This window comes from Pseudopipra pipra, chromosome Z, assembly GCF_036250125.1.
Source record: "Pseudopipra pipra isolate bDixPip1 chromosome Z, bDixPip1.hap1, whole genome shotgun sequence".
In the NCBI taxonomy this organism is placed as follows: domain Eukaryota; kingdom Metazoa; phylum Chordata; class Aves; order Passeriformes; family Pipridae; genus Pseudopipra; species Pseudopipra pipra.
This window is the reverse complement of record NC_087581.1, coordinates 42,722,978-42,750,261: the sequence shown is the minus strand read 5'-3', so window position 1 is coordinate 42,750,261 and position 27,284 is coordinate 42,722,978. Positions and strand designations below refer to the sequence as shown.

Below are 27,284 nucleotides of genomic sequence, written 5' to 3'. Positions count from 1 at the left end.
GTCACACTGCCCATCACCAGGGTGGGGTAATGTCATGGTTTGAGAGCCCCAAAATCCAATTCTTGAGTCCTAGCCCCCCTCCCACATCTCAACCCAGTGTGAGATGGGTTTTCCAGACACCACACGAGACTCAAAATGGGCGGAAGGGAATATATTACAATGACTGTACAAAATAAATATTACAATACATTACACACACAATCTCAACTATCTCTACCATGATAAAACAGTATTTACAATGGATCAAATATCTTTTTCCTTCCAAATAAAAGTCCAGGAGGGAAGAAGGAAGAGATCCTTTCTACTTTCAGAGCAGCAATGTCTCTAAGGCAGCAGGCTCTCTTCTTTCATGCAGCAGCTGTAGCTGGATCTATCTCTGCCAGTACACACGAGGGGTATCCAAGCCATCTCGGCTCTTCGTCTCCAAGTGAGGGTCTTCTCTTCCATGGGCTGTGTTCACCCGGACAAAGGTCACTTCACCACGTCATGTCAACGAAGTGCAGAAGCCTTCGTGACGGTCCGTATCTTCAGGGGATTCAAGCCCCCTTTGCAGAGCTCCCGTGCTCTGTCTCAAAACTGCCAGCTTGGCAGCAGCAGTGGGGGGGCCAAGGTCACCCCCTCTGCATTCCTTCTGGCCGTCCCAGTCCAGCTCTGGGAAAACCTTGAGCTTTTCAGCTCCTCTCTGCAGTGCATGCTGCATTTAGGACTTCCATTCAGTAGGAGTCCATCCTCTCCACTTAGGAGAGGTCACAAAAGGAGTTTGGGGGGTTTTGGTTCAGTTCTTACCCCAAATCTCTCTCTCTGTGTGGAGCTTAGTTCTGCTCTCTCTGCTGCTGGCTCTCTTTCTCTCAGACAACTCTGTGTGTCTCTTGCTCGGCTGCATGCTTGTTTTCTGCTTCTCCCTTATCTCTTGGCTCTCTGCCCTCCGTACACTGCTCCTGCCGCTGCTCCGTCTGCCTACTCATGGTGGAGAAGAACTCTCAGCTTTCTCAGCTACAGGTACTTAGCCCAGTTTAACACTGTTCCAACTCCCTGCAGCCCCCCCAGCTGGGACTGGGGGCCCCTCAGCTCGTGGCTTTCACAACATGGCTCCTTCTTCTACAACAACTACAACTACTTTCTTTTCCGGTCTAAGTGTGATATGTTTATATTTTGCAAAAGCGCTCACTGACTCAAACCTCAAGGGTCAGCACCCCCTGGGGGTTTACCATTTTATAGCTTCAGGGGGAAAACTGTTTTCCTCCTCCACAACTCATTAACAGGGGATCAGTCTTTATTTAATCACTGTTATCCTGTAACCTCTTCTCTGTCTTTCAAGTCCCTTCTGTGGTGGTTGTGGGAGTCTGATGCAGGGAGCATCTCCATATTCCTCCCTGCTTGTGGACTACCTGTGGTCCTGGATGTTTTGCTGTGGATTTGCCTCCACTCCCAGCTTGTAGAAGAACTGTCTGACAGACAACCCTCAGGCTGGGACCCCACTGTGGGTCATGGCCAGGGCTGGCACAACACCCTCCAGGACCCATGCTTCTTTCCAGGCAAGAGAGCAGGAATCAGCACTGATCACAATTGTTTGTCCTTCTGCTGTTGGCTATGCCCTTCAGGGATCCGTGACAGCTCAAAGGACACCCCTCTCTCTCTGCCCAGCCCCAGCCTCCTGATCAGTCCATCCCTCACTGTTTGGCATCCCAACCTTTCAGTGGGGGGTGTCTGGCCCATACCACGGTGGGATTCCCCTCCATGGCAGCGAGCAGGGTGTGCCTGCCCGGGCCGGAGCAGCTCTGCGTCAGGCTGTTGTTATGCTGGTTGCCAGGCAGCACTTTAATATTTACCTCCACGCCTGACACACGTCTGAGTGTTGCTTCACCCTTTCTGCAGCCTGGCTGTGGTGCTGCAGCACACTGCAGAGAACAGGTGGGAAGGCAGGATCCTTGGGGACGAGAGGACCAGGGCATCCCTTGGTAAGAGGATGACCCCCAGAGCCAGGCTGGCACTGGCAAAGTGGCACAAGGGTGACCAGATGAAGGACTGCACCTCAGCAGCCTCTTGGTTGTCAGCCTGCAAGGCTCAGCATGGCTGCACAAGCCCCTCGCTAAAGGGCTGGAAGAACAAGGAGCCCCTTCTTCCTTGTAGTGGCTTTTCTGGGGGACAGAGTGGAAAATTGGAGGTCTTGAGTATTGTGGAATTCAGACAGAAAGTAAGTGAGGCGAGGCACTCTGTGGTGGTGTGATGGAAGGTCACGGTGCTCCCTGTGTGCCCTTCCCCTTTCTGATTCCCCAGGACAAGGCTTTGTTTCCCTGAGTCAACCCCAAGTGTCCACAGGGCTCAGTGTTCTCCACAACCACTGATCAGCAGCTGTGCATTGAACTGTTTTTCTGCTTTCAAACCACTTCTCTTCCTCCACGAGCATTTACACTCTTTGTTTCTCCTAGTCACTGCCCTCCAGCTGAACAGGGCAGAAAGAAGCAGCTGAGGTTTTGGGAGGTTTTTGCTAATCTCTGCAGGCTGTAGTGGTGCTGCTGTGCTGGGACTTGGGAAGGAATTTTTCAGTGCTTTGTAAGACAGTGGTTTGGTAGGAGTTTTCTGAGGGGAGGAAGGGAGAAGGGCTCAGATAAGTGTTTTTATTAAATAGACAGGGACTAGGATGACTAATATGAAGGTGTAGAGCAGATACCTACTTGTTAGTCATGTAGAAGGAATTCAGATTAATTTCTTGGAGAAGAAAGAAAAGGAGAGGCAAAACTAACAAAGAGTGAATGACGAAAAATACCTTGTTGCCTACAGATTTTCCTGATGGTACAGAAATATATTAAAGGGTTATTGAAAACCTTTTGTTAGTGTGATGGAGATGGCAAATCATAGAATACACCTTAGAGCATCTACAAAATACTGCAAAACACAGCTTTGAGCAGAGGAATGCAAAACAGGAATAGAGGAGTAGTACTACATCTGTATAAAGTATTGATGAGACAACTGGAATATTCATATCTGGGCTTTGAAGTTTGATGCAGCCACAACAGAAGTACAACATGCTCTTCTTGAATTGGCATCTCAGAAATTAGGGAAACAAACCATGTCCTTTGCAGAGTTGCAAAAGGGTCACGTGACATGTAGAAACATTTGTGTGTGTGTGTATTAGATAGGTATTAAGTATTCCTTTTTATCTCAACATATTTGAGTTTGCTACTTCAGTATTAAATATTTTGTATGACAGGTTAGTGAATCCAAAAGTACATTTTTTGCTAAAAAGAAAAGAATAAGTGTGGACAAATCCTGCACAGTAAGTGTGTGTGCCTCAGTGTGAGAGCAGGATTTGAGTCTGTTTTGATACGTGATGCAGAATTTGCTATCATTACGTGTCAGTGGGCATCATCACACTGTCGAAATTCTTCATGTATGTATTGTAGAAATACAGGCAAAGCAAAAGATCTAAAATGATAACTCTATTTTTTAATTTTTAGCTGGATAACTGATGAATTCAGATTGTTTATGCTTGCTTAATACAAATGTATAACAAAGATAAAGTTCCTTAATTTATTTTTTTTCTCTCAAAAGCAGTCTCCCTCTGCGGATGCATCAAAACCACAAATTATGAAGCCGTCTGAAACCAGGGTAAGAATTCCTGAAAAAATTGTGCTTGCAGTTAAACACAAATGTATGAAGCCGTGCAATTTCTTTTTTTAGTTCTTGGATACTGAGTGACTTTACTTTCCGTATTTCTTATCTGCAGCTTAGTTCCCTCTGCAAAAGGTATCTAATAAATGCTATTCAGAGCATTCAGAGGTTTTTATGATAGCAGTAAAAAACAAAATGTTAATGACAGTGTTTAATTTTAGCTTTGTCACACTTTGTAACATGTATATAGCTCCCTCCAGTGTAATTGCAGTGTTATTTACCTGGTTATAATTTTTCACATATTCAGCAAATTCAGGACGAGCTTCAGCTTCTTCTATATATGCGATTGCACCTCCTCACTAATTTCCCGTCTTTCTCTGTCTGATGGCTCCCTTGTCTTTGTCCTTTGTGCCTGTTCTGTCTTGTTTTATGACTAGAATTTCCTTGGTCAAAGCTGTGTCATCAGTCATGTGCATTACTTGTTAGAAGACAGTCATAATCCTCCCTTACACTTCCATTGCCTAGCAGAAGTTACTTGTGTTGTTTAAACAAATGATTAATGACTCTCCCCCTCTTTCATTTTCCACAATCCTAGCAGTGAGACCAACAAAAACATTGAATACCAAAGCAGGCCAGCAGGGACTTGCATGGCAGTAAAGGTTAGGGCTGCCTGCACTTTGTGTAAGGGCCAATAAAGGGATGCCCTGAGTGGTCAGGGTGAACCCCTGGAGGTCCTGTTGACCAAGTAGAGCCAACTCTGCAGGTAAATGGCACTGCCAAACACCTTTTGAACACTCCAGTGTGTTACGCAGGGTATCTGGGCAGCCAGATTGTGGCATCATTATGATGATTTTTTTCCATTTATCAAATGGGAAATTTCTTTGCTGTAACTTTTGTCTCTGGTCGTTCTGACGTGTGACTTCATCTAGGTGGAGCACCTATCTCCACCTTCTCTGCATTTGAGCTTAATCATTACATTTCCGTCAGCCTTGTAAAACTCTTTTCCTCCATGCACACATCTAAGACTTAGACTGGTAGCAGCGAGCTGGATGACAATTAAGCCTTTTCCATTTGTGTACAATCATCATTACTCATAAATGAAGGTATCTGCAAGTCTCTGTTTTCTTCCTTGTGTTATGTTTGTGGGTAAACTCATTTGTATCATGTTCGTTACTGCTGCAGTTCTCCATATGGTTTAGCCCAGACTGCTACCTGAAAATAGTTATGGTCTTTCCCTACTTGAAATTTAAAATAACTCTCAGAAGAACATGGTAAATGAGCCAAAAATAGAGGAGTGGAGGCATTCTTCAGCACTGTAAGACTGGTAAACACGAATCCCTTTGAAACAGTGTCCCGCATTTGCGTGTGTTAAGATAATTAGTGTTTTCTTTTAATGTCTGTTGCATTATTGGTGTCTTTCTCCTGCTGGATTAAGCAAGTCACTTGTGTGTTTGACAGTAGACTTCTTTGAAAAGAGGTAAGGTTGCTGAGTCACTTTAATATCTAGTCCTAAATTTCTTGCAAATTGGTAACTCTTTCCCAACTGCCTGCTGTAACCACATCTCATTTGCCTTTTCTAGAGTCTTTCTAGTGTGCCACTACTCTTAAACGTGCTCTGGACCTTTCTTTAGCTTTCATTTCTCTGTATGTATATCCTTTGTCTCTAATGAAACTTCAGTATTATGTCTCTCTGAGAAAGCTGTGAGCTGCTGCAGCAGAGGAAGGAATGTGAAACTTCTTGTTCTGTAGGCAAAGCCTGGGTTTAGGTGGAGATTTTGGAGGACCAGACACCCCTGCAGGGGGATTAGAGGAAGCAGGTGCTGCCTCTGCCAAAACCACATCCTGTTCAGCTCTCTTTCTTTTACATGTATAAAGTAGGGAACTAGGTAAAAAAATACTATTTTCTTTTTCAGGCTTTCACTTTCCCGAGTCAGCTTAAAATGCCTTCTCTCAGATCCTGGCACAGAGCAGATGGGAGCAGGCAGTTGAAGGGGAGGTGAAACATCTTTTTCTCCATAGGAATTCAGTGCACACTGTCAACTGATGCTATGGCTTCAGGCTGTAGCTGCTCACAGCTGACTCTTCTTAAAGGATGACTGAACAGTTCCCTCTGAATGTGTAGTCTCCTACTAAAATTGTTTTACTTGCCTGCTGATTTTAATTGGATTTGAACTTTGTCATTGCTAAAAGTGTATTTAAATAGATGTGTCTGTATATAGGAGCATGTGTGGATTTTAAAATCATGGATTTTACTGTGGCCTTAGCATCCCCATGTGTGTTAAGTCCTGAAACAAAGCATGTGGACCCCCACATGGGTCCATATATTCAGCATTGTCATAGATAAATTTATAGTACAAGCAATTCTGAACATTTTAAAAGATAGAAGAAGAATAAGAAGTAATGCATACCCCATGCACAAGAGGTGCATTAAGTATTTAGTAAAAAAATATTTACAGTATTTATAAAAAAAAGACTTGCAGTTGCTTATAATTGGTTTGGCAGGTTGAGAATTTGTATTTAATGTTCTGTGAAGGTTTTGTAAGGTGTTGGCAGAAATGCAAGTGCATATATTTTATTGTCCTGCAAAAAAAAGATGTGTTGGTCTTCTTCTTCTGAAAAGTATATAAGGAAAACCTGAATTTGTGCTCTGACAGCAGGGTACCTAAAGTCCTCATCAGGCAGCAGTCCCACAGCAGCAAAAATCAAACTCTGTGTTTCTTGAACCTCATCCTTGCATTTCTGTCCCATTTTTTGCAATCTTACTGCTGAAGGACATCCCATGTCTCATCTTTGCTAAAGATGTTACAGAAATACATCCAACCTTACTTAGCTTAAAAACTGTGAAAATTTAGGATTACCTTTCAGTGTAGGATTGTTTAATGCACAGGTACAAAAATGGATGTGTGTGTCTTTGAGTTAGAGGATGGACAAATGGGAGCATATAGAGTATGACTGAATCCAAGAAGTGCTGTGTTTTAATCATGTTAGGCATCAAGAGAAAATACAAAACAGGCAATCTGGGGGCGAAGGAGGGATGAGTCTGAGAGCTTAAGTAATTATTTCGATTTTCTTAAAACTTATTTTTAACTTTTTTCCTCACTTTGTGAGTTTTTTGTTCCCCCTCTCCATCAGTGTTCTTCCTGTGGTGACTGACTTGTGTGTCTGTATGTGTTCCTTACTGTGGTTTACAGCATCTCAGCTTTAATGCATCTTCAGGATTTCCCAACCAAGTTGTCTGTAGTTCAGTATGTGGGTATGAACACTTGCCCAACAAGTGGTAAACGAATTTAGCAAATTTCTTTATTTTGTCAGGTATGAAAAACGGAAGCTGGATGTGTCTGAATGGTAATGAAAATTTGGCAGAAAATTGTTCAGCCATCTTGCTTAGACTGTGCTTTTGCTGTGAAAGGTTGGACTGAATGGTCTCTTCTAGAGACCTCTGATTACCCTAGAACTAAAGCAATGAAAGAATTTAAATTACCACCTAATGATAAGAAAAGAATGGTGAGGAGGCTTGCATTTTTGTTTTCCTGTCTTATAACCATTCTTTAATTTTTCAGTGTTAGTTCTTACATGTCTCTGGTAGTAGTAATTTTTTGCTCACTGTACTTTGAGTTGAGGTGAATCACAGGAATTAGTTTTGTGGCATTGCTGCAGAAAATTTTCAGGTGTAAATCCTGGAAGTGCAATTATGTAATAACTATCCAAGCCAGGTTGTTCAGTTGTGTTGTAAAATATGAGCATTAGGAAGTTACAGAGGAGAGGAAAAATACAAATTTCTGTTGTGTTTAGTATAAGGATACTGATTTCATATATCTATCCCACTCTGTGTATACCCTATTGAATCTAAGTCATTAATGTCTTTTCCATAAGGACTGTGTGTTTTTATAATTATTTTATTGAAAAATAATAAATTATTTATTAAATAATGTTTGTCATGATTTCAGAATTTGGTAATGGTAATTTGGGGGGTTTTTGGTCAGTAAGTCAAACTGCTCATTCATTATATTTAGTTTCTTCTTTCCTTCTCCTTTCAATCCCCCATATGAGGAGTGTGTGCGAGTGTGTGTTTCTACACATTTGAATGCTCACAGATCCCTGGCCTGGCAGCTTCTGCCAGGACATTGTAAACTGCAAGATCAAAGCCCTATGTATTGGTTACACAGCATGTGTGCTCACAAGTGTGAACCTGTCTGATATTCTGCTTTATATAAGCCAACCTTTTAGAAATAATCAAGCATATTAATTTCTGCCTGTTGTTTATATTTCAGTCAGCACCGACAACCAAAGCAGGATCTGAAAAAAACACCCAGTCAGCCAAGGTAAGTACTTAACTTTCACTTTTGCAGAGTTGTTGTACTTTGGTCTTTTACTAACTTAGAGGCAAAACTTTGCTGTTACTGTGCCACATGAAACTGTTGTGCGATTGGTAACATTCCTGTGCACAAAACAGCTGGGAGCTGCTGGGTGGAAATGTGGTGTTTGGGGGGAACAGTCAGGATGCTTTATTAATTCAGGACAACCAAAGAAATCTTTTGTTAACCACCTTTAAATCTGTTTTGTGTTTATTTGAACTAGCATTGATCACTTTCCATAGCACTGAACGGTGGAGAGGGTGAATAATCTCAATATTTTATTTCATGACAGCCAACAGACTCTCAAAATAAACAGCTGTCTGAAGAGAAGCAAAAGGAACCCAGTGAAGTAAGTTGTATAATTTTTTTCTCTCTCCCTTAATTTTATTTTTTTAGTGAGGGATGTGTCTGATATTTTTCTTCTGTCTTTCATTTTCAAAAATAATTAAAAAGAAATGAAAAGCCAGCCCTCCCTATCTAATAGCAGTTTATCTTTACACAGGCAAAAAAACAAACCTCACCTTCTGTGACAACAGCTTCTAAACGAAATAATGCAGAAAAAGGAACTACAACTCAGGCTGACCAGCCTCCACAAGCAACCCCCACAGAGGCAGCAAAGGTACAAGCAACAACCAATTTTTATTATTCGTGCTGTTGAAATCCACATCAAGGTGGATTCTTAAGCTGAATATTATCAGGTGAGACTGGGCCCCCAAAAACCACAGTGTTGAAAAGCACAAAGGCTGCCTTGCGTTTGGAAGGTGTGTATGACAAACATCCTTGTGCTGCTCTAAAACCTGGGACCTAGAAATGTCACGCTTTTTGTCACAAAGGTAATTTCAAAGGGGGACTTGTGGAGAAAAAATACGAAGCAAAAGCATGTGGTAGAGTCAAGGTCTGGATCTTTTGGTCTTCACATGTCTGGGTAGCATGAAGGGCTCCTGTAGCTCTACTACATCCCACTTACTGCAGTAAATGAGAGTGTCAGCAATGCAGAAGTTCTGCATTTTGTGTGGTGTTGCTCCTGCACCTGATTCCCTGCAGCATTTCTCACCCCACCTGCTCGAGCACCATTTCCTCTGGCTTTAGTGGTGTATTGAGAGCTTCCAGAAGTAAATGAAGGCTTTCAAGAGAGATTTGGAAGGGGCCTTGTAGCCCTTCTGCACTGCAGATTTCTTCTACTGGCAAAGTAAAAGAAAGAGGTAGAGTACTGAAAATAGCATCCTTTCTTTCCCACAGCAGAATCACTGTTATTCCAAGTGTAGATAAGAAGGACAGTAGATGTGGATGCCTGAGTAGAGGATCTCTGTTTTATTTTGTTTTGTCTCTAGCATTTTTAACATAGGACCATGAAATAAACCATGTCTTCGTTTTTCTCTTTATTTCTCCAGCCTAAATCTGAGATGTCCACAGTGGCTGGTGCAGCTTCTGCTGGCACAGCTGGTGCAAGTGTGGTTGCTGCAGCTGATAAATCAAGTACTGATGTTGGTAAACACAGTCCCAGGCAAATGGCTTCCCTTGTAAAAATGTCTCAGAGGATGCTTCTGTCTCTGAAACACTTCACTTTCAGAAAAAAAAATGTGTAACTGCTGAAGTATTTATACATAGTAGTTAAGTACGATGGTGAAGGGCCAGCTGAAAGAATAGGTAAAAAACTACTGGTATGTCATTTAGGTTTTGTCAAATAGGACTTATTTAAAATCACTTTTACCACAACTTTCAATTAAAGTTAATTACTCTCTTCAGTTATGTTTGCATATATGTACATCTATATCAGCTGATATATAAATACAGATTATCTTTTAACTGACATTGGAGAACAAGTTTAAAACAGTTCTGACTGAAAAATTTATAGATTTATAAATGCACACATGGTGCGTGTCCTACTGAAAGAAGGGGTTTGGTTTGGTTTCCAGGGGTCTTCTGGAGATTCACCAGATGCTTCAGGATTTTTTTTTTTTATTATTATTATTTTTTATTTTTTTATTTTTTTTACTGTGTACGCCATGGTAACTTCTATGATGGTTTGCTTATTTTGTAGGCTAGTATGGATGAATCAGCACTGGACAGCTTAATAGATACCCTGGGTGGACCTGAAGATGTGCCCACTACTCCTGTTTACACTGGTCCAGAAGTTACGGTATTCTACACTTTGCATTTTTACTTCTTAGAAGATCCATACCCAAATTATGACTGTAGTTGCTCAGTACTACATTGATCCAGTACTTGTCACTGTGATCTGCTAAGAGTTAAGAGTATCCACAGTTACATTTTATTGTTGTTTTCGGTATATACAGAAATTATTCAGTTTTGGATCTACTGCAATAGAAAACACTTGGAAGTGTCAACAAAGTAAGGTTGTTGCTTTTTGAGCTGACTCCAAAGCATGGTCTGCAATGGATTTACAAAAGGCAGTGACAGAGGGAGCTATATGAGAGTGTAAACAACAACCTAAGAGGTTTCATTTCTGCTTGAGAAAGAGTAAAACACTGAGAGTTTGGAAAGGAATGCACACCTTTCTGAGTCTGAACTGGAGAGTCACATGAGAAGGATTACTATTACAAGCTCAGTGGTTCAGTACAGTACTCAGCCATGATAAAAATCTTGGAATTTATAAATATATATAAAAATCAGACAAAGTACAGCAATACATCCTCTGGTCTAAGATACTGAAATTGCTTAAATTAATGCAGAATAATCTGGGAATGGACATGCAGAGTTCTGCTTGATGGTGAGCATATGTTGAAGCATGTGCATGATACTAGATACTGAAAGACACTACGTAGTCACAGTCCAGGTTTGGCCCTCTGACAAAGCCAACCCCCTGCATTTTCTTTCCAGAAGTATCACTGTAGGTAGCTCTACATCAGAAATTTATTTCAGTAAAGAGCAGTGCACAAACATTAATGCGTGCATTCTTTTCACAGGAAGATGATATATATTCAAGATACTTGGAAGAAATGGGTAAACGGGAGGGTAGTCTCCCTCCAGAGTATGTTAAATTGTTGAAGGTCAGTGAGTTACAAGATACATTATTCATGCGTGTTTCCTTTCGTATTTGTATGGTTTTGCTTCCCATTTACAAAATTAATTCTCATTTTAGAGCAAAGGCCAAGACGAAGTCCTACCAAAAGCAAATGAACCAAACGAAGTAAGATTTATTTTTTTTTGTACTGGAAGGTGAAAGTAACCGCTGGATTCCTAGGAAAATGTAAATGTTGAACTGTTTTCCAAAAATCCTAGGAAGTGGGAGTGCCAGGTAACATAGCTACTGATAAAACTAAATAGAACTTGGCACAGATGTTTTTAATAAAAGTGTAAGAAATTTTCAGGGCACTGAAGCTGAAACAATTCAAAGAAATGCTTACAGAGATATTGGTCATAATAAGATCAAAGGGGAGAAATACTAAACTGTGCATGCAAGAGTCTCTCTGTAATGTCTTTAGCAAAGACTACTTGGATTTCTGCACTTAACTTAAAAAACAGAATTCTACCAGCCAGCTTAATTTTGCTGTCTGTAACTTTAACATACTAAAATAAAACCTTATCTGAAAAATGAATCAACCAGTGAAGGAAAATACCTTTTTTTTTCTTGTGTCAGGGACACGTGCCAGTGAGGTCATTGTGTGAGTAAGCGTGGGGCACACTCAGACTGTAAACAGAGCTTGACAGGGTTGATATTTGAACTTTAATAGTCATAACTTGGTTTGCAATTTCTTGCTCAGAAACCAATGACAGATGATGAGCTTGCTGAGACCCTGTCTTCTGACTTTACCTGTAGTACTGCTTCTGCTCAAGAAAAGAAGACCAGTCTGACAGAGGTATTGATACTTTTCCTGCCATTGCAGGCCTTTCTTGCATGAAACATTGCCATTATGGTCTTAATATTTCATTATAAACTGATATTGACAATTTTCCACTTCTTTTTACTTTTGCAAATTTGCCTGTAATTTCATTTCTCTCACAGAAACAAAGTGAGGAAGGAGAAATCGTGCAAGCACAAGCAGCAAGTTCAGTCAAGACCTCAGTTCCTCCTAAGGAGAAGAAAACAAAATCAAACGAGGTACACATAGCCATTCTTCCACTAGTTAATGTGTAATTAAAATTTACAGGCACATGCCATATCATGTGTGCCTGATCCTTAAAGATACTCATCATTCTCATTTTTCAGTTGTAAATCCTCTTTATCATAGAAACAATAGGAATAACAGGAATTACCAGTGCTCAGATATCCCCTGTCTTAAAGATTTGGCCTTAGTGAGTCAGATGATTTTCCTTCCGGATTCTTTAGAATGACTGTGGCTCTTATGACTAGAGGCGTAGAAAAATTAGAAAAGTAGTCTTAGTTGTGTAATAAGGTGTATAAAACTTGGATACAATGTAATTTCCCCATATTTTACAAACCTTTATTTTTTCCGCTGTATAGAGCAAGTACAACCTTACACTTCCTTGGTTTGCCATGTCAAACCACATGACAGTTGTGTTACATGAAATTATGACACTGTGGGGTTTTACACTCCCCCCTTTTTTTTTACTTCTCACGAGAAGTCACATCTTGATTAGACTGTGCTAATTGTGTCACAGAATCTGATGTTAAGGAAACTGGGTAAAGCCAAACCAGAATGATGAATCTGGTGCTGGCTGTTTGCTTCACATAAAGCATAAAAATACATAAGGTAAAACCTGTGTAAATTTAAAGAGATAATTAAATGGTTCGCACATTTTCTTAAATACAGGAAATTAAAGAAGATGCAGTGGAAGCTCTCCTTGATACTCTTGGAGGACCTGAACCTGAACCAGAGGAAGATCCCATGCCTGTTGTAGAGGCGTCAGAGGTAACGTTACTCCTTTTTTACCCTAGTTTTTAGACTCTCCTGTGGAATCCTGAGTCCTCTTTGTTCAATCCTGTACAAATGTGTAAAATAACAAGAAAGGCCTGTATCAGAGGCCTAAGGAATGTGTGAGTCTTAAGGGATTAAGAAAATTAAAAAATTAAGAAATCCCAAGTGGATACAGATAGAATAGAACATAATCAGATGGCCTGGGAAATTATAAGCATATCATTTGGCTATACAAGCATACGTACATGCACCTTCCCCTGTGGTAAATATAATTGCTCTGTATTCCCCCCCCCCCCCCCCCGCACTGGGTACAATTTATAGCCAGCTTTCATTTTGCATGTATTTACTGTTTGATTTTTAATTAACTTTCAGTGCATGTACTCCTTTTTTCCATAAAACCCCATTTTCTTTCTCATCTGACTCTTGCCTTTCACTGTCTTTTAAGAGTTTTGCTTTTCTTCAGAAGATTTTTGACAGTAATCCTATGTTTGCATGTTAAACTTTCACTTCTTAGTTTAGTTTTGCAGACTCTGCCTATAACCATACTAATAGCAGATTTTCTCCTGTCTTCACCAATAGCTCAGAGCAAACAAATGACAGGGAAATAGTAAAAAAATCTCCTGTTGCTGGGCTCAGTTTTGACAAAAGAAGAGCTGCTTCATTGCAGATTCAATCAGTCTAGGCCTTCTGGTAACTCAATGGATGCATTGCTTCACAAAGGAGGTCCAGAGAATTAAAAGCTGAATTTCATTGCCAGTGATGGAAAAAGATACAGAATTATGGCTAGCATAATCAGAGTGATGAAACGCAAGAAAACCTGAGGGTTTTGTGCACACAAAAATTCTAAAAGTACCTGCCACAAAGTTAGAGCTCTGAATAGTGTCTAAAGTTTTCTTAGGATTTAAAATAATGCAGCCATATTCTCATATGACGTTTAAACCATTATGATTTTACCACAGACATTTGGTAGGAATAAATTGAGGAATTTCAATATTTTGATATATGGAATAATTTCATCTGATGCTACTTCTTCTGAACACAGTAGGGTGAAGAATCTTGATAGTGAAGTTGAGCGTACTTGGGGTTTTTATTTTAATTTTTTCTACGTGGTTTTTTTTTTGTTATTTCTTTTTAAGGCAAAAGCTAAAGAGAAAAAAGAAGAAAAGCTTGGAGAACGTGATGATACGATACCTCCAGAATACAGGTTAACTCCAGAGCTGGTAAGTTTTCAGTACCTCTAATTTCCTCCCCTTCCCTTGTGGGCATGACTGGTTTTTCAGGCATTCTGAGCAAAGATCTGATCTTCCCAGGTGACACGTTCCTTCTCCAAGAGTGGTGTTTCTTGTTTCTTACACTAAATTTCAGTAAATCACTTTACAGCAGTCCTCTTTGGGATCACTCTGTAATGTAACCTTGAAACACTAATGTGAAATGGTAGGAAAAGTACACTCTTTTTTTATGGATTGTTGCTTCAAGGAATGGGTATTTGTTCAAGGTTAAGCAGATCAACAACAGAACTGAGACGTGTTTTTGATAAAGTTCAGAGTTGAAAGTTTCTGTGATGCTGTATAAACTGGCCTTGCTGGAGCTAAATGTTAATATTGGGTGTTGAAAGGTGCAGCACCCCTTTTTAGAGATTTCAGGACTGCCCAATTGCAGCCCTGGGGTTTCACTCCCTCTTTGTTCAAGTGCAAAGGTTTAGTCAAAGCTTGTTTTACTACTGGATGAATACCTGCTGGTTTACTGTGGAATTAATTCTTGCTACATGTTGACACCAAAAAGAATGAACACTGGTCTCTTGTATTGTGCTGACATCATATTTGCTTCTTTTATCCACTTACCTGGCCATGTAAAGATTCCACATTTAGGGGAATTCCTGTTACTGTGTCACTAGTTTAATCTTGTGTGTGGAATTTATTTTGCATTATTTTGCTGGTACTGAGTATGGCTCTTAAAGCAATAGAGAAATGTCAGTAATGCTTATTTCACTTTTAGGATAAGAATGGAAAACCAATATTACCGAAGCCTGAAGAAAAACCAAAGGTTAGAAAACTGACAATATTGTAGGAGCGTGACTGGATATTCGTTTCCTGTTTTCTCCCTCTCTGTCACCTAGTCTCTCTCTGTGCCATTATGTAAGTCTTGTGTGTTTGCTTCTTTCCACAAAACCTGATGATCTGAAGTGTCAAGTGGAAGTTGTTTTTATTGAAGTGCATTGGCTGTGAACGAGGAGCTCATAGTGTGAAAAAAGTCTAGAGACTATTAAGACACGAGAGAGTTTCTGAAATTACTGCTGACACAAAGAAAGGCTGTATGGGGAGTTAGCACAAGGTATTCTGTAGAGGGCTGTTGGAGCTGTTAAAGGACAAAGAGAGGTGAAGCAGGAAAATCTTGTGTTTTCTTGACAGTTTCCTTTCATTAGTGATCAATATAAAGAAACATGACTGGAAAGAAGGAAAAAAAGCTGCTGTGAACATTTTCCTAATCACAAAGACCAACTTGTACTTTGCAAAGAGCATCCATCGTGGCCTAGAAAAGTGCAAGAGAGAATTAAAATATTGAAAGAGAAAGTTGCAAAGATTAATTTAAAAGGGACAGGAAGAAAGCAAAGGAACTGTGCACTGAAGAAACTGAGGGCTTCACTTTGGAAATACTGTTTTTTAAGTTGAGGAGTGCTGCCAAAAATTGGACAAGTACAGGAAACCTCCGTTCTTCTGGAACGAGCGTGAAGGTCAGGACCAATCTCAGTGAGAACCTCCTTCAAGGTTAAGGTGTGTAGGAATGCCAAAGGCAGTGGTGAAAAGATTTTTGTCTCTAAAAATTTGCGTGTTCAGGTCTTAGACAAGACAAGTCTTGAGTAGGTGATGTGTGAGAGCTGCACAGGAGGAACACCTGCCAAGCACGTCATGATATAAAAAGTGAGCAGCTATGGCCCTGCTGTCAGGAGACAAGTCCTCCTGTTCCACAGGGAGCAAAACAGGATGGCAAACACAAAAAAGAAAAGTTTCAGAAGAGAATGTGGCATGAGTGACGGGGGGTCGGTTCACAGTTTGTCCAAAGTCCTGTATAAAACCAGAAGACAAGCTCAGAATCATGAGGTCTTATGCCAAAAGAATTTAAGTGGTTAGTAGTCTTATGCCAGAAGAATTTAAGTGGTTGGTAGAAAAATAATATTCCCATGCTCTTCTGCTTCTCTCAATTAGAGAGACAAATACAATTGAATATCTGTTCTGTTAGTGAATCACAGGAGTACTGCAGTATTTTTCTGAGCATCTCTTCACTGCTTGTAATTTAAATGAAGTGGCTTTGAGCAAGATGTATTTGCCAGTATTCCTGTGGTATCACCACTAATTTACATCTGTGAAATGAAAATCAGAAAAACGAAAAAAGAGCTATGCTAATATCTGAATACTTTCAGTCACGTACAGTTGTTCCATGATTTCTGGTGAACGCAAAGTCCTTCCATCAGGATTTCAGCTCGGGCTTGTCTTGCTCTGGTGCTCCACTCTGCATACAAGCACATGCAGTGGAATAACTTTTGTGAAAAAAAAATTGGTTTTACCTCAATGCCTCTTTTTAGTGTCTGAGAGAGGATTTAAGACATTATGAAAAGTGAGGTCTTATGTATTGAGGCATTTTGTAAAGACTTTCAGGGAGGGAATGAGGGAGGGAAAATAGGAGACTCTTTCACAAATGTCTTCTTTTCCATTGTGAATCTTTCTCTAACCATTTAAGTTGCATGTAGCAAGTGAATGGTCACCACTGCTAGCAAAGATTTAAACATTCAGCTGTGAACAGTAGTTTGGAGGATCCCAGGAGCATCAGGTATATGTATATAGATTGCATAGTACTAGATCACATAATATCAATAGATACAGTAATAGACACACTGTAGGAAACTAAAACTTCTTTTTTTATTCACTAAAACATGCACAGTGAAAGCTGCTGAGTGTCAGCAGTCAGCAGATCTCTGAGGTGACATTGCCCCTGAAGGAACTCTACTTCTGCTGGAGAAAAAAAATTAAAATGGGTTGATGGTGCTGCTTTCCACTACCTGTATATAGTTATACTTGAAGTATTATAACAGCAAGATGCTGTTATAGTAAATACTAGATAAATATTAGCATTTTTTTCGTAACTAAGTGGTTGTACTTAAGAGGTTGTATTTATTATAAGAGGTGGTACTTTTAAGTAGCCCTGTAGACAATGTTGAACATTATGTATCTGGGTCTCTGAATTATATTTTATGTTATCTCTACAGTTCTCTACCTTATACTGACTTTTGATGACAAAGCAACTGACTTATTCTAAAATGTGGTTTTCTTCATTTTATACAGTGGGAAGTTCATGCTGTTTTGTTGCATATAAGTGTGAAAGGTTATTTCAGTGTAGGCTACAAATGTTTTCCTTCTTTCTGAGTAGTTGAAATACAATTCTTGAAAAAATAAATTAAAAACAGGCAGTGAGTCACCTGTATCCCATGTGGGTTTTTTTGCAGCCTCTGAGTGAATCTGATCTTGTCGATGAATTTTCGAAGGACTTTGCCTTCCCCACACAGCCTGCAGCACAACCCAAACCTTCAAAGCCCAGCAGCATATCCAAAGTATGTCTTTCTAGTTCACTGAAGATGCTCAAACTGATAGTTTTGCTAAGACTGGGTAATGCTACTGTTCTTTCAAGAAAAATATTTTCTTCTCTTTATATTTTTCCTTCCCTATTGCCTTTGTTGGAATATGCAGTATTGGCACTCAGCTCTTAATCAAGCAGCTTCTGCCTTTAAATTTGGACTCTTCTGCCTTGTTCGGTACTCTGTTTAGGAAAAAAAAAAGACATTTTGTCTTTCTAAGCATATTCAGTAAATTACAGTGTAATTTTTCTGTTTCAGAAGCCTTCAGATTCTGTGTCTGCGAAAATCACTGAGAATAAAGTAGTCCCTCGTGCCACAGCTTGCACTGTGCAGTCTTCAGCTCCACCAGCCCTGTCTGCAGTAAGTGGTGGAGCTACTTCAGCTAGTGCTAAAACAAATCTTCAGTACTTCCTTTATGGAATGGCAGAACATATTGTCAAGATGCTCATTTCAGCATCGCATGTTCTTCCTCCACAAAGGCTGAGTGGTTTCCAGAAAAAATGAACTGTGTGGGGAAGGTCAGTGACCTTCTTCTTAGAGGAAGACAAACTGACAGTTCTTGTGGTCTCCTCTACCTCTTAATGCTCTAAAGAGGATGCTGTTTGTGAACCAGATATGTACTGCAGGAAAAAACAAAAACAGTGTTCTTTAGCTGCAGCTGAACTCCAAAGTAAGAATTGTTTTTTCTGTATCAACACCCACACAGGTTGGTCACGTAGCAGATGAAGCACTGGAAGCCTTGTCCAGCAGCCTGGGAAAGAAGAAGCCTGATCCAGGTGAAAAAAATCCTGCTATGGACAAAGTTAAGGTAGAGGAAAAAAAAAAATCAGACCTCAAAAAATAGACTGTTGATGTAATTGCCTTCAATTACTGTATTTCCTCAGGCTACATACAATATAGATATAATATTTTCACTTTTAAAATAAAATTACTGTTGAAACCAGTTTAATTCTGCTTAGGAAGTACTAGTAGTATTTCAGCACAGCGACTGCACTATTTTAGTAATTATGACTATGGCATTAAAGTAGTTCCTGCATTTTCTTATGCTATACCAAAGCAGAGTTAAGATGCACACAGAGGTAGCACACAGTATGGTCTTTGTCCTAAAGGAACCAAATTTATTATGAGTAGTTTAAATTAGGGATGGATGATGCATGAAACTTTGGGCTTTGCCCTTGATCTTGTTATTTAAATTGGGAGTCATAAGAAAGTCACTGAAATACATGTATTCTGTCTATGGATGCTGTTCATAGTCTGAATGCCCCCAGTGCCATGCTAAACCATGGCCCAGATGGAATTGACTGGTGTCAAAAACCAGAAAAAGCAGCCCTTCTGCAATTCTGTCAAGTGAAAGTTCACAAAACTGGCTTTACTCCCTTTCCTTAGCTGTTATTTTCCAGCATAACTTTGAGGAGGCTGCTCCTTTTTGAGGTGGGCTACTGATTTCTTTGTTCAGCCTTTGTTTGCATGCAGCCCAGGTAGCTGTTGAGTTGATTTCCAAAAAAGTCAAGAATTAGGACTCAAGAGGTGTTAACAGTGTTTTGTTGTTGGTCCATGCCTGTCTATTAACTTACTTATGTCACCTTCAGTGAAATAGGTAGAACTGCTTATGATTTACAGAGGAAGAAACAGGCAGAGAAATTAAGGCTTTCTCAAGAGAAAATGCTTTTTTTTAATTTTCATAAGATTTGTAGTTGGATTGAATCAGTAGACTGAAAGCTAGAAGCTTGCTCAGCTCATGTGCATTTCTTTTGGGATGTAATTAGTTGTTTTTCTTGCTATGATTTCTATTTTGCCTTCATAGGAGAAAACCAAAACAGAACAACACAAAAAACTGGGTGAAGATGAAGAAACAATTCCTTCATTAACAGGAGCTAAAGTAATTTATTTAAAGTGTTGTCTTAGTCTTACTTTCCCTTCATTCCTTAGAATATGTGGATGAAATGGGACTCCATTTTATTTTGAAATGTTGATGTTCATTTCAGCCAGTTTTATAGTATTCAGAAATTCCAGTTCATTGTTCCCAAATATCTGACATCTGTCATTAGTTGCGTTCAGGTGGTTTAGATGCAGATGAATAATTCTGTTTGAGATTACTCTGATGCAGAGTAGCTCTTGGTATTTTAAAACTTAATAAATTGTGGTTGGTTAAAGCTGTTAAAAAACCCAAAGCAATTCTTCAAGGTGATATTTTTGCGAACATCACCACATACATTTGACATAAATGGGTTGTTTAGGTCTTGCCAAGGCTTTCACAACATGTGCCACAGCTGAGATTTTATTTATTAATTGTTTTATTTCTGTGGAAATGGGAACACAAAATAGGGAACCTCAGAGTCCCTCGCACTGAATCACTTCTCAGCATTCAGGTGTTCTTAAGCTACAGGACTCGGATTTTTTAAGTGGCACTTTGAGTAACAACAGTAGGTGCAAGAGGTGACTTAGATCACTTTCTTGTGTAATACTGTTTGTGTTGCTCAGTGAATGCTTCCAGAGTACCTGTATTGCAGAGTTATTTAAGGACTGCTTGGTTTAATGCAAGGGATCTCTCTTTGTAGGATAAAGATGGAAAACGACTCTTACCAAAACCGGAAGAAAAGCCCCAGGTAAAAAAAGTGAATATGCAAATAACTGTTTCATTCATGAATTACTGGCAAATGTCACTAACGATACCCAGTATTCAGTTTAAAAATGGACTGGGCTACCTCCTCACTTTTAAGAGATAAAGAGACTTAAAGCCTCTTTTGTTTTTCCTTTTCAATGATAGCCTATGAGTGAAAATGATCTTTTAGAGGGTTTGACAGAAGGATTTTCCTGTTCTCCATCACCACCTGCACCATTGCCTTTGTCAACTGTACAAAAGGTGAGTATATTTGATTTCTGAAAATTGGTTTTATTTTCAAGTTGTTTGAATAATCTTGACATTTTACATATTTCCTTCAAAGTTTATGTAAAGTTTCTTACATAAAGTCCAGTAACTAAAAATTTAAAATACTTTTGCAGCAAAATAATAGAAGAGTAGGTAAAAGAAATAGTCAAGTTGTCGTATCTTTTTATCAATTGCTTGCATAACTAATACTTTGCAACTGAGAATTTTAGAAGTGTTACTTGGGAGTGTGGATGGCCTAAGTGAATTCTTAGTTCTTCTGGAGCCATGTTAAACCTCTGATTTAGCTGTGCCAAGGTTTAACCCAGTAGTTGAGATGGATGAACAAAGTGAGATGCAGAAAAGTTGCAGAGTGGAGTGGATTCCAATCTGAAATAACTAAAGCTGCTGAGAAAAATAAACTCCTAGAAATAAACTGCATAGGCACTGTGTTTTAGATGTGTGGACTTCGATGCATGTTTTCCTCCTATGTTTGTGATGGCGCTGTGTACTGTTCCAGAAAACCAAGGAGGGTGGGAAGCCCGTGGTTTCCTCGGATGTTATCTCTGCTGCTACAGTTTCGGCAGTGCACTCCGCAGCTCCTCTGTCTTCTGCCTCAGTAAGCAACCCCTTCTGTAGGTCCTTACCCCCAAACAAATGAGAAGACACAGGAGCGTGGCCTGGCCAGTTCCACTATTATGGGCTGTTGCAAAGTTCAGTCATTTATTGCTGATAACTGGCTGCTGCAGGGAAGGAGAATGTTCCCCTGAGGAGAAAAAAAAAAAAAAGTGTGATTTTTCTGGACACTCCACGTTGAACAGACTAGGGACTGGCCTGCCCATTCTCCCCACGTTCCAGTCACTGCTGCATTTCAGACTCCTCTGGAAGCTCCCGACCCATGCCCAGTCCTTCAGGGTCACTGAGGACATTGGGAGATGTGTCTTTCCTTTCTGCAGGTCCATGCAGGCAGTCACCTCTTTGCAGGTGGTTTCAATTTTAGGCTTGAGCCTTTGACTGAACTTTTCCTCTTTTTCCTTTTCTTTTTTTTCCTTTTCCTCTATTTCCTTTTCCTTTTTGTCTTTTCCTTTTTCCTTTTCCTTTTTGTCTTTCTTCTTTCCCCTTTCTTTCCCCTTTCTTCTTTCCTCTTTCTCCTTCCTTTTCTTCCCCCTTGCCCACCTAGGTAATGAGAACATTTAAAATAATCCCAACATAGTCATCACCTCAGTGGCCAAGTCAAGCCTATAAAAGGAGAAGTCCAAGGTTAATGGAGGAACAGGCAGTGCCATGACCCCCTTTGAATACCAAGAGAACCTCCCTTCCCGCCATTTGTTGTAACATTGCTCATTCCTTCTCCATTTTGATCCATGCAGAGGGATCTTCCACTAATGTTTCCAGCCTGATTTGGAGGGGGAATATAAAGCTTCACGTAACTGTGTTTTAGTTGGTTTTATGGTCTTTTTTTTCTTGACTAGGTTTTGAATAAAAACTGATGTTTGCAAAGTGAATGGCAATTGCCAAACAACCATCATTTTATAGATCTGTTCTCATTACAGAGGTTAGGCTTACATATAACAAAAGCCATTAAAATAAATCCCATAAGCCCTTCTTAAAATAATGTTTTCTGTAGGTCTAAATATTCTGCAGGTTTTTTCCCCAGCTACTGCACAACATTGCAATTATAAAGGGAGAGCTCTTTGTTCATTGAAGTTGACAGCTCATTAGTCAGGACTTAATTAGCTTGATGAATCAAATTATTTTTGCAGCACATTTGCACTCACAAATGTGTTTACACTTTGTTAGGGAGGAAAAGAGATGGATGAAGCCTTGGATCTCCTGTCTGATTCCCTGGGACAGAGGGAGCCTGACCCTGATGAGAACAAACCAGTTGTGGATAAAGTAAAGGTAACAGAAGACATTCTGAAACTTGATCAATTTGGGGCGGGGTGGGGGAGGGAATAAACCAGATCAACAAGAAAACCCCAAAATACTTCTCATATACCTGTAGGAGTATTTGGCATAGGATTTTAGAAGTAAGAGTAAGGCTATTAGAAAAAACTCCATACTCTTATGTTTCCCACATGTAGACATACCAAACACTCTTCAGTCAGCTGGATTACTTGTGGGTTTTGTGAAAAATACTGAATTGGTTAACATACTTCAGCCACTTGGAGGCAAGTGTTGAAGTGTTACAGGAATTTGAAACTATTTTATTTCAATGCCTTTTATTGTGATTATTCTCATCATTTTTCATGTGTCTTCTTGGGCCTCCATTTCTAAAATTAATTTTCTGGCTGAATTTTTCATCAGGCTTTGACTTCTATATCCACAAATACCGAGTTCATCCACAGATGTGTTCATTTAGTCACTCATATTTGTAAACTTGCTTGTTTCTGCTTATTTTGTGTTCATTCAGTCTTTCTTCATAAAATTCTATAAAGACCCTTCTGTTAATAAGAAAATAAATTTCTGTGTAATAGTAGTAGTCAATTGTAATCTGCAATACCTAAGGTAAAGAACATTACTGAGGGAAAACAAAACCACCTTCACTTCATAGTGAAATCCATATATGCTTTCTTCACCAGTAGTTTTAAAATTTTAAAGTCAAAAAGGGCATCTGCCCCCAGTTTAAGAAGCCCTCTCACTTATTTCTAACGTGAGTATTAAAGTTGTTAAAAAATTTAAATGCTTTCAGGAAAAGGTTAAATCTGAACACAGAGAAAAACTTGGAGAAAGAGATGATACCATCCCACCTGACTATCAAAAACTTCTGGAGTCAGGTGATCAGGTAAGGAAAAGCCTTAGTAGTTTTTATTTGCAACACTGGAAATTTGAGTTTATGAGCCATTCTGTCCTCTTTGGAACTACAAGATGAATAAGTGAGTAAGTGCCTGTACTGTATTTATGTATTAGGGCTAAACATGGAAATATCCTGTAGCTAGGATAGCTCTAGCCTTGCATGCATGTAAGTCTAAAAACAACAACAAAAAAATGTTGTTTTGTTCTTGTTTTTTTTTTAATTGGGCAGTCTGAACAAATAATTACTTTGAACTACCCAGTAACAATCAGTGTCCTGGAGGGTTAAAGTGACACAGCCATGAAAGCACTGTGTGAACTGGCTGTGAATACATGGCAGGAGAAATACAGAAATAAGTTCAGAGTGGTGCAACTTTCTTGATAATCTGTGAACACCCAGTGCTGTGTGTAAATACTTGTCTTAAACTAATCTGACCTGTTCAAAATAAAGGATGTACTCTTTCTTCTTCCCAAGGGTAAACCAGCAAAGCCAACAGCAAAGGAGGACATAAACCACAAAGGACAAAAGGTAACACTTATGATGAGTTTTATTGAGGATTTATATATATATATATATATATATATATATTCATGATATTTATTCTGTGTTTGTGTCAGGCTGTGGGCTCTGATTTTTTTTCAAAGTTGCGTCACTGTAGGCTTAAGGTGTGATTCACTGCAGATACTCATAAATGCTCATGAATGCAGTAGGTAATACTGTGGGCAGTAAAACTTTTGTGAGGAGCAACTCTTCACAATAAATATAGCTTTTCTGTACAACTTCACTGTGAGTGTTCAGGTCCAGTACTCAGAGAAATCATGCCTTTTGGAATCCTCAAAATAGACATCTCTCTAACATATGTGTAGAGTTCAGGTGTGCTTTTCTTTAAGAAAGGGATAATTAAAGCAGACATAAATTTCTGAATCATGAATTGGACTGTGGGAAGTGTTGCATGTTGTGTGACTTCAAAATTATTGCAGAAGCCTGGAGATGACAATGCAGCTATTGATGCCTTATCAGGTGACTTTGACACTTGTGCAAATGCTCCTGCTACACCACAGCACTCAAAGGTAGGACATTTTCTGCTAAAAACTTGAAAAATAAACAGTTTTTCACTCCTCACTGTTCATGCAATAGCTCACTTTAGGTTTACAGGAGCCCTGTGCAGATATAGGGATTGTCTTACTACTGGAAATGGAGATTTGATGCATTTTGCTGTGTACTAAATATTTGTTAGAAGGAAGGTTTGTGGTGTTTAGAGTGTTCTAGAGAGGTAAGACAGGCTTGGAGAGGTAAGTTGAGCAGAGAAGAAGGATAACAGGTTTTGTATAGATTAGAGTATCCACCAACTGTAGAGAGGCAAAGAAACCTTTCATCAGTGATGGGATGCACTACCTAGCAATGGTTGTAGGCTGGAGCTGAGCAGCAGTTCAAGAGGGTTTTGTAGAGAGAAATGCTGGAAACAGGAGAGAGTTTTAGGTGTGTTAGGGAAAACAGTAGAGCTGTCAAGAAAAATGCAGAAGGTATGGATTAGAGAAGTCTTGCAATGAGAAATAGAGCATTTATTTGACATATAATCCTCTTAAACACAACTAACAAACAGCATTCAGACTTCTCCCAGCATGTCTGTAATGTGTTCTAGCCCATGCCCTGGTCCCTCACCTGCAGGCAGAAGGAATGGTTTGCATTTTTTTTATTCATAATAGTTTTTGTACTCTGCTGAGCAAAGCAGCTGCCCTTGTCTGTCATCTTCTGCTGGCCTCTCCCAGCTCACCCCTCCCTGCTTCCCGCTGCAGTACCTTCTGAGGTGGTGAATAAGGCACGAACCCTGCCAGTGACACAACCAAGTGCCAGGGCAGAATTGAGGTTTATTTCAAAACACTCACGTTTAAATACAGCACTTAAACATGTCACATGATCTTCCAACCAATGACCATCAAGTATTGTTTGAGCATGCGTCAGAGCCCGGAAGACTACAACTCCCATGATTCCTTGCTACATCTCCCCCTTCCCTAAATAATTAACAAGTTGTAAAACAGTACATTTTTTAAGCATTCTTAATGTAACCAATCTTATCTTAACTGTTTATAAAAGCCAGGGCCTATCGTCACAAGGCCTTTATTGAATTGTTTACAACTTTATTGGTTTGTGCAATATTCAAGCAACCTTAAATTACCAGGGTTTGTAGATGTGTAAAACTTTTTATCTGAGGGTGATTTTGTGTAATGACTTCATCTTTATTTGAAAGGAAAATGTGTTGCGTTGTAAATGTTGTGTTTGAGGTAGTGTTTAAGATGTTTTGCCATAAAGTGTATTTTTATTCTCTCACACATACATCTCCACTCAACCTTCTCATTCATACTCCGGTGGCCACCGTTTCATTCTCTCCTCACACATGCATTGTTAAACCCTTTAATGTGTTTGAATCATGGAGTTTTGGTTTTGTATTGGTTACTGTTTGTGTGTTTCTTTTGGTTTTCTTGTATCATTTATTACTTCTTTGTGATTGTTCCTGTTTTGAAGAAGTGTTAATGTAGATTTACACATATAGGGACTAGACCCATGTCTCCTTCCCCCCCTTTTTTGTGGTTTTATAGCTTGTTTCTCAATGTGTCATGTGTTCTTTTTACTATTGTCGGTTATGTTTTTTCAAATCCAATTTCTTTACTCATTTTTTCTGGTGATTGTTTCTGTTGTGGGGGAGGGCTGATATAAGGCCTGACACATTTAGAAGGGATCTGTTGTAATTTGGTACCCTTGGATACATAGGCATATATCCTCCCTCAAGTTATGAGATTTGCTGGTCCTGACCATTAGTGAAAGGGTTTTTGTATATAGCAAGGCTGTGTTTATATGGCTTTTTATTAGTGTATGTAAATGCACTGGAGCCATATGCGCTCGGCACAGCCCGCCCAGCTTGGCCCTGGGCACATGCGCTCAGCGTGGCCTGGCCCCAGACGCTTGGGCCCAGCACTGGGCCCTGGGCGCAGAAAGGAGCGAGAGAGGGGGAACTTCGCCGGTGCGGACTGTGCCATCGTGGGAGACAAGAGGGGGAGCCCAGAACACACAGATGAGAAGGACATCTCCAAACCCGGGAAGATGGAGCTCGTTCAGCCCTGTAAGGCCATCCATCTAAGAAAAGGTCACTCTAATTAAACCTACGTCCTGAGGACTTTGCTGCCACCGTCCAAGCTCGCTCGGCCCTGGCAGATGAACCTCAGGATTAAAGGGTGGCTTCAGTTCCGTGCATGCTGTGTCTCACCAAAAAATCCACTGCACAGGCTTGAAGGCTTTACCCACATTTGCAAAGCCAAACGGCCATCTTCTACAAATGCAGTCACACAAAGATCAAAAGACAAAGGCATATACACCTGCCTCCAAAGGTGCAGCCAGATTAACTCAAGGATGCTGGAACATCAGAACCATGCTCGATTCGGCGGATAGTGGATGTCCTGAGCGTCGTTCTGCCCTGATTGCCCATGAACTGTCACGTCTCGACATCGACATAGCTGCTCTCAGTGAAGTTTGCCTTCACGAGGAAGGCAGCCTCAGAGAACATGGTGCCGGTTACACACTCTTTTGGTCAGGTAAGCCCAGAACCAAAAGGCATCTCTCGGGAGTCGGCTTCATGATTAAAAACTCTGTTGTTCCTGAACTCGAAAATCTGCTGACAGGTCACTCTGACCGCATTATCTCCCTACGCCTTCCACTACACAACAAGCAGCACGTTGTCCTCTTCAGTATATATGCCCCAACTCTCCAAGCTGACCCTGCTGAAAAAGATACATTTTACACCGACCTGCACCTCCTTACCCAGAAGATTCCTGCAGATGATAAGATCATTATCCTTGGTGATTTCAACGCCAGAGTAGGTAAGAATTTTGAAGCCTGGAAAGGAGTATTAGGCAAGCATGGTGTTGGAAACTGCAACGATAATGGTCGACTTCTGGTAGAATTCTGTGCAGAGCAACAGCTCAGCATTACTGACATTATCTTTCAGCAGAAAAATAGTCTGAAGACAACATGGATGCATCCCAGATCCAAACACTGGCACCTCATTGATTATATCTTGGTGCAATGGAGAGATGTCCGCGATGTCAACCACACCCATCTGATGCCCAGTGCAGAATGCCAAACAGACCATCGACTGGTAAACTTAACTTCAATCTCAAATTCAAACCTAAAAGGG

General features: G+C 40.0%; 1 protein-coding gene across 21 annotated transcripts in view; it reads left to right on the top strand.

Moving 5' to 3' along the window:
- CAST (calpastatin) overlaps nucleotides 1–27,284 on the top strand; it is a 61,689-nt gene that overhangs the window by 28,711 nt on the left and 5,694 nt on the right. For 5 of the 21 annotated variants that reach the window (XM_064642090.1, XM_064642087.1, XM_064642091.1 and 2 more), the window contains 23 exons: nucleotides 3,553–3,609; nucleotides 7,884–7,934; nucleotides 8,260–8,316; nucleotides 8,470–8,586; nucleotides 10,009–10,107; nucleotides 10,895–10,978; nucleotides 11,071–11,118; nucleotides 11,693–11,788; nucleotides 11,935–12,030; nucleotides 12,704–12,802; nucleotides 13,945–14,028; nucleotides 14,804–14,851; nucleotides 17,307–17,411; nucleotides 17,694–17,795; nucleotides 18,142–18,243; nucleotides 19,240–19,314; nucleotides 19,994–20,041; nucleotides 20,203–20,298; nucleotides 20,822–20,920; nucleotides 22,102–22,203; nucleotides 22,994–23,086; nucleotides 23,570–23,623; nucleotides 24,076–24,165. In XM_064642090.1, coding sequence (XP_064498160.1) covers nucleotides 3,553–3,609; nucleotides 7,884–7,934; nucleotides 8,260–8,316; nucleotides 8,470–8,586; nucleotides 10,009–10,107; nucleotides 10,895–10,978; nucleotides 11,071–11,118; nucleotides 11,693–11,788; nucleotides 11,935–12,030; nucleotides 12,704–12,802; nucleotides 13,945–14,028; nucleotides 14,804–14,851; nucleotides 17,307–17,411; nucleotides 17,694–17,795; nucleotides 18,142–18,243; nucleotides 19,240–19,314; nucleotides 19,994–20,041; nucleotides 20,203–20,298; nucleotides 20,822–20,920; nucleotides 22,102–22,203; nucleotides 22,994–23,086; nucleotides 23,570–23,623; nucleotides 24,076–24,165 — 1,902 coding nt within the window. Of the gene's footprint in view, nucleotides 1–3,552; nucleotides 3,610–7,883; nucleotides 7,935–8,259; nucleotides 8,317–8,469; nucleotides 8,587–9,358; nucleotides 9,452–10,008; nucleotides 10,108–10,894; nucleotides 10,979–11,070; nucleotides 11,119–11,692; nucleotides 11,789–11,934; nucleotides 12,031–12,703; nucleotides 12,803–13,944; nucleotides 14,029–14,803; nucleotides 14,852–17,306; nucleotides 17,412–17,693; nucleotides 17,796–18,141; nucleotides 18,244–19,239; nucleotides 19,315–19,993; nucleotides 20,042–20,202; nucleotides 20,299–20,821; nucleotides 20,921–22,101; nucleotides 22,204–22,993; nucleotides 23,087–23,569; nucleotides 23,624–24,075; nucleotides 24,166–27,284 lie in introns of all 21 variants that reach the window. The other 16 variants (XM_064642088.1, XM_064642105.1, XM_064642099.1 and 13 more) reach the window with 10 other exon arrangements.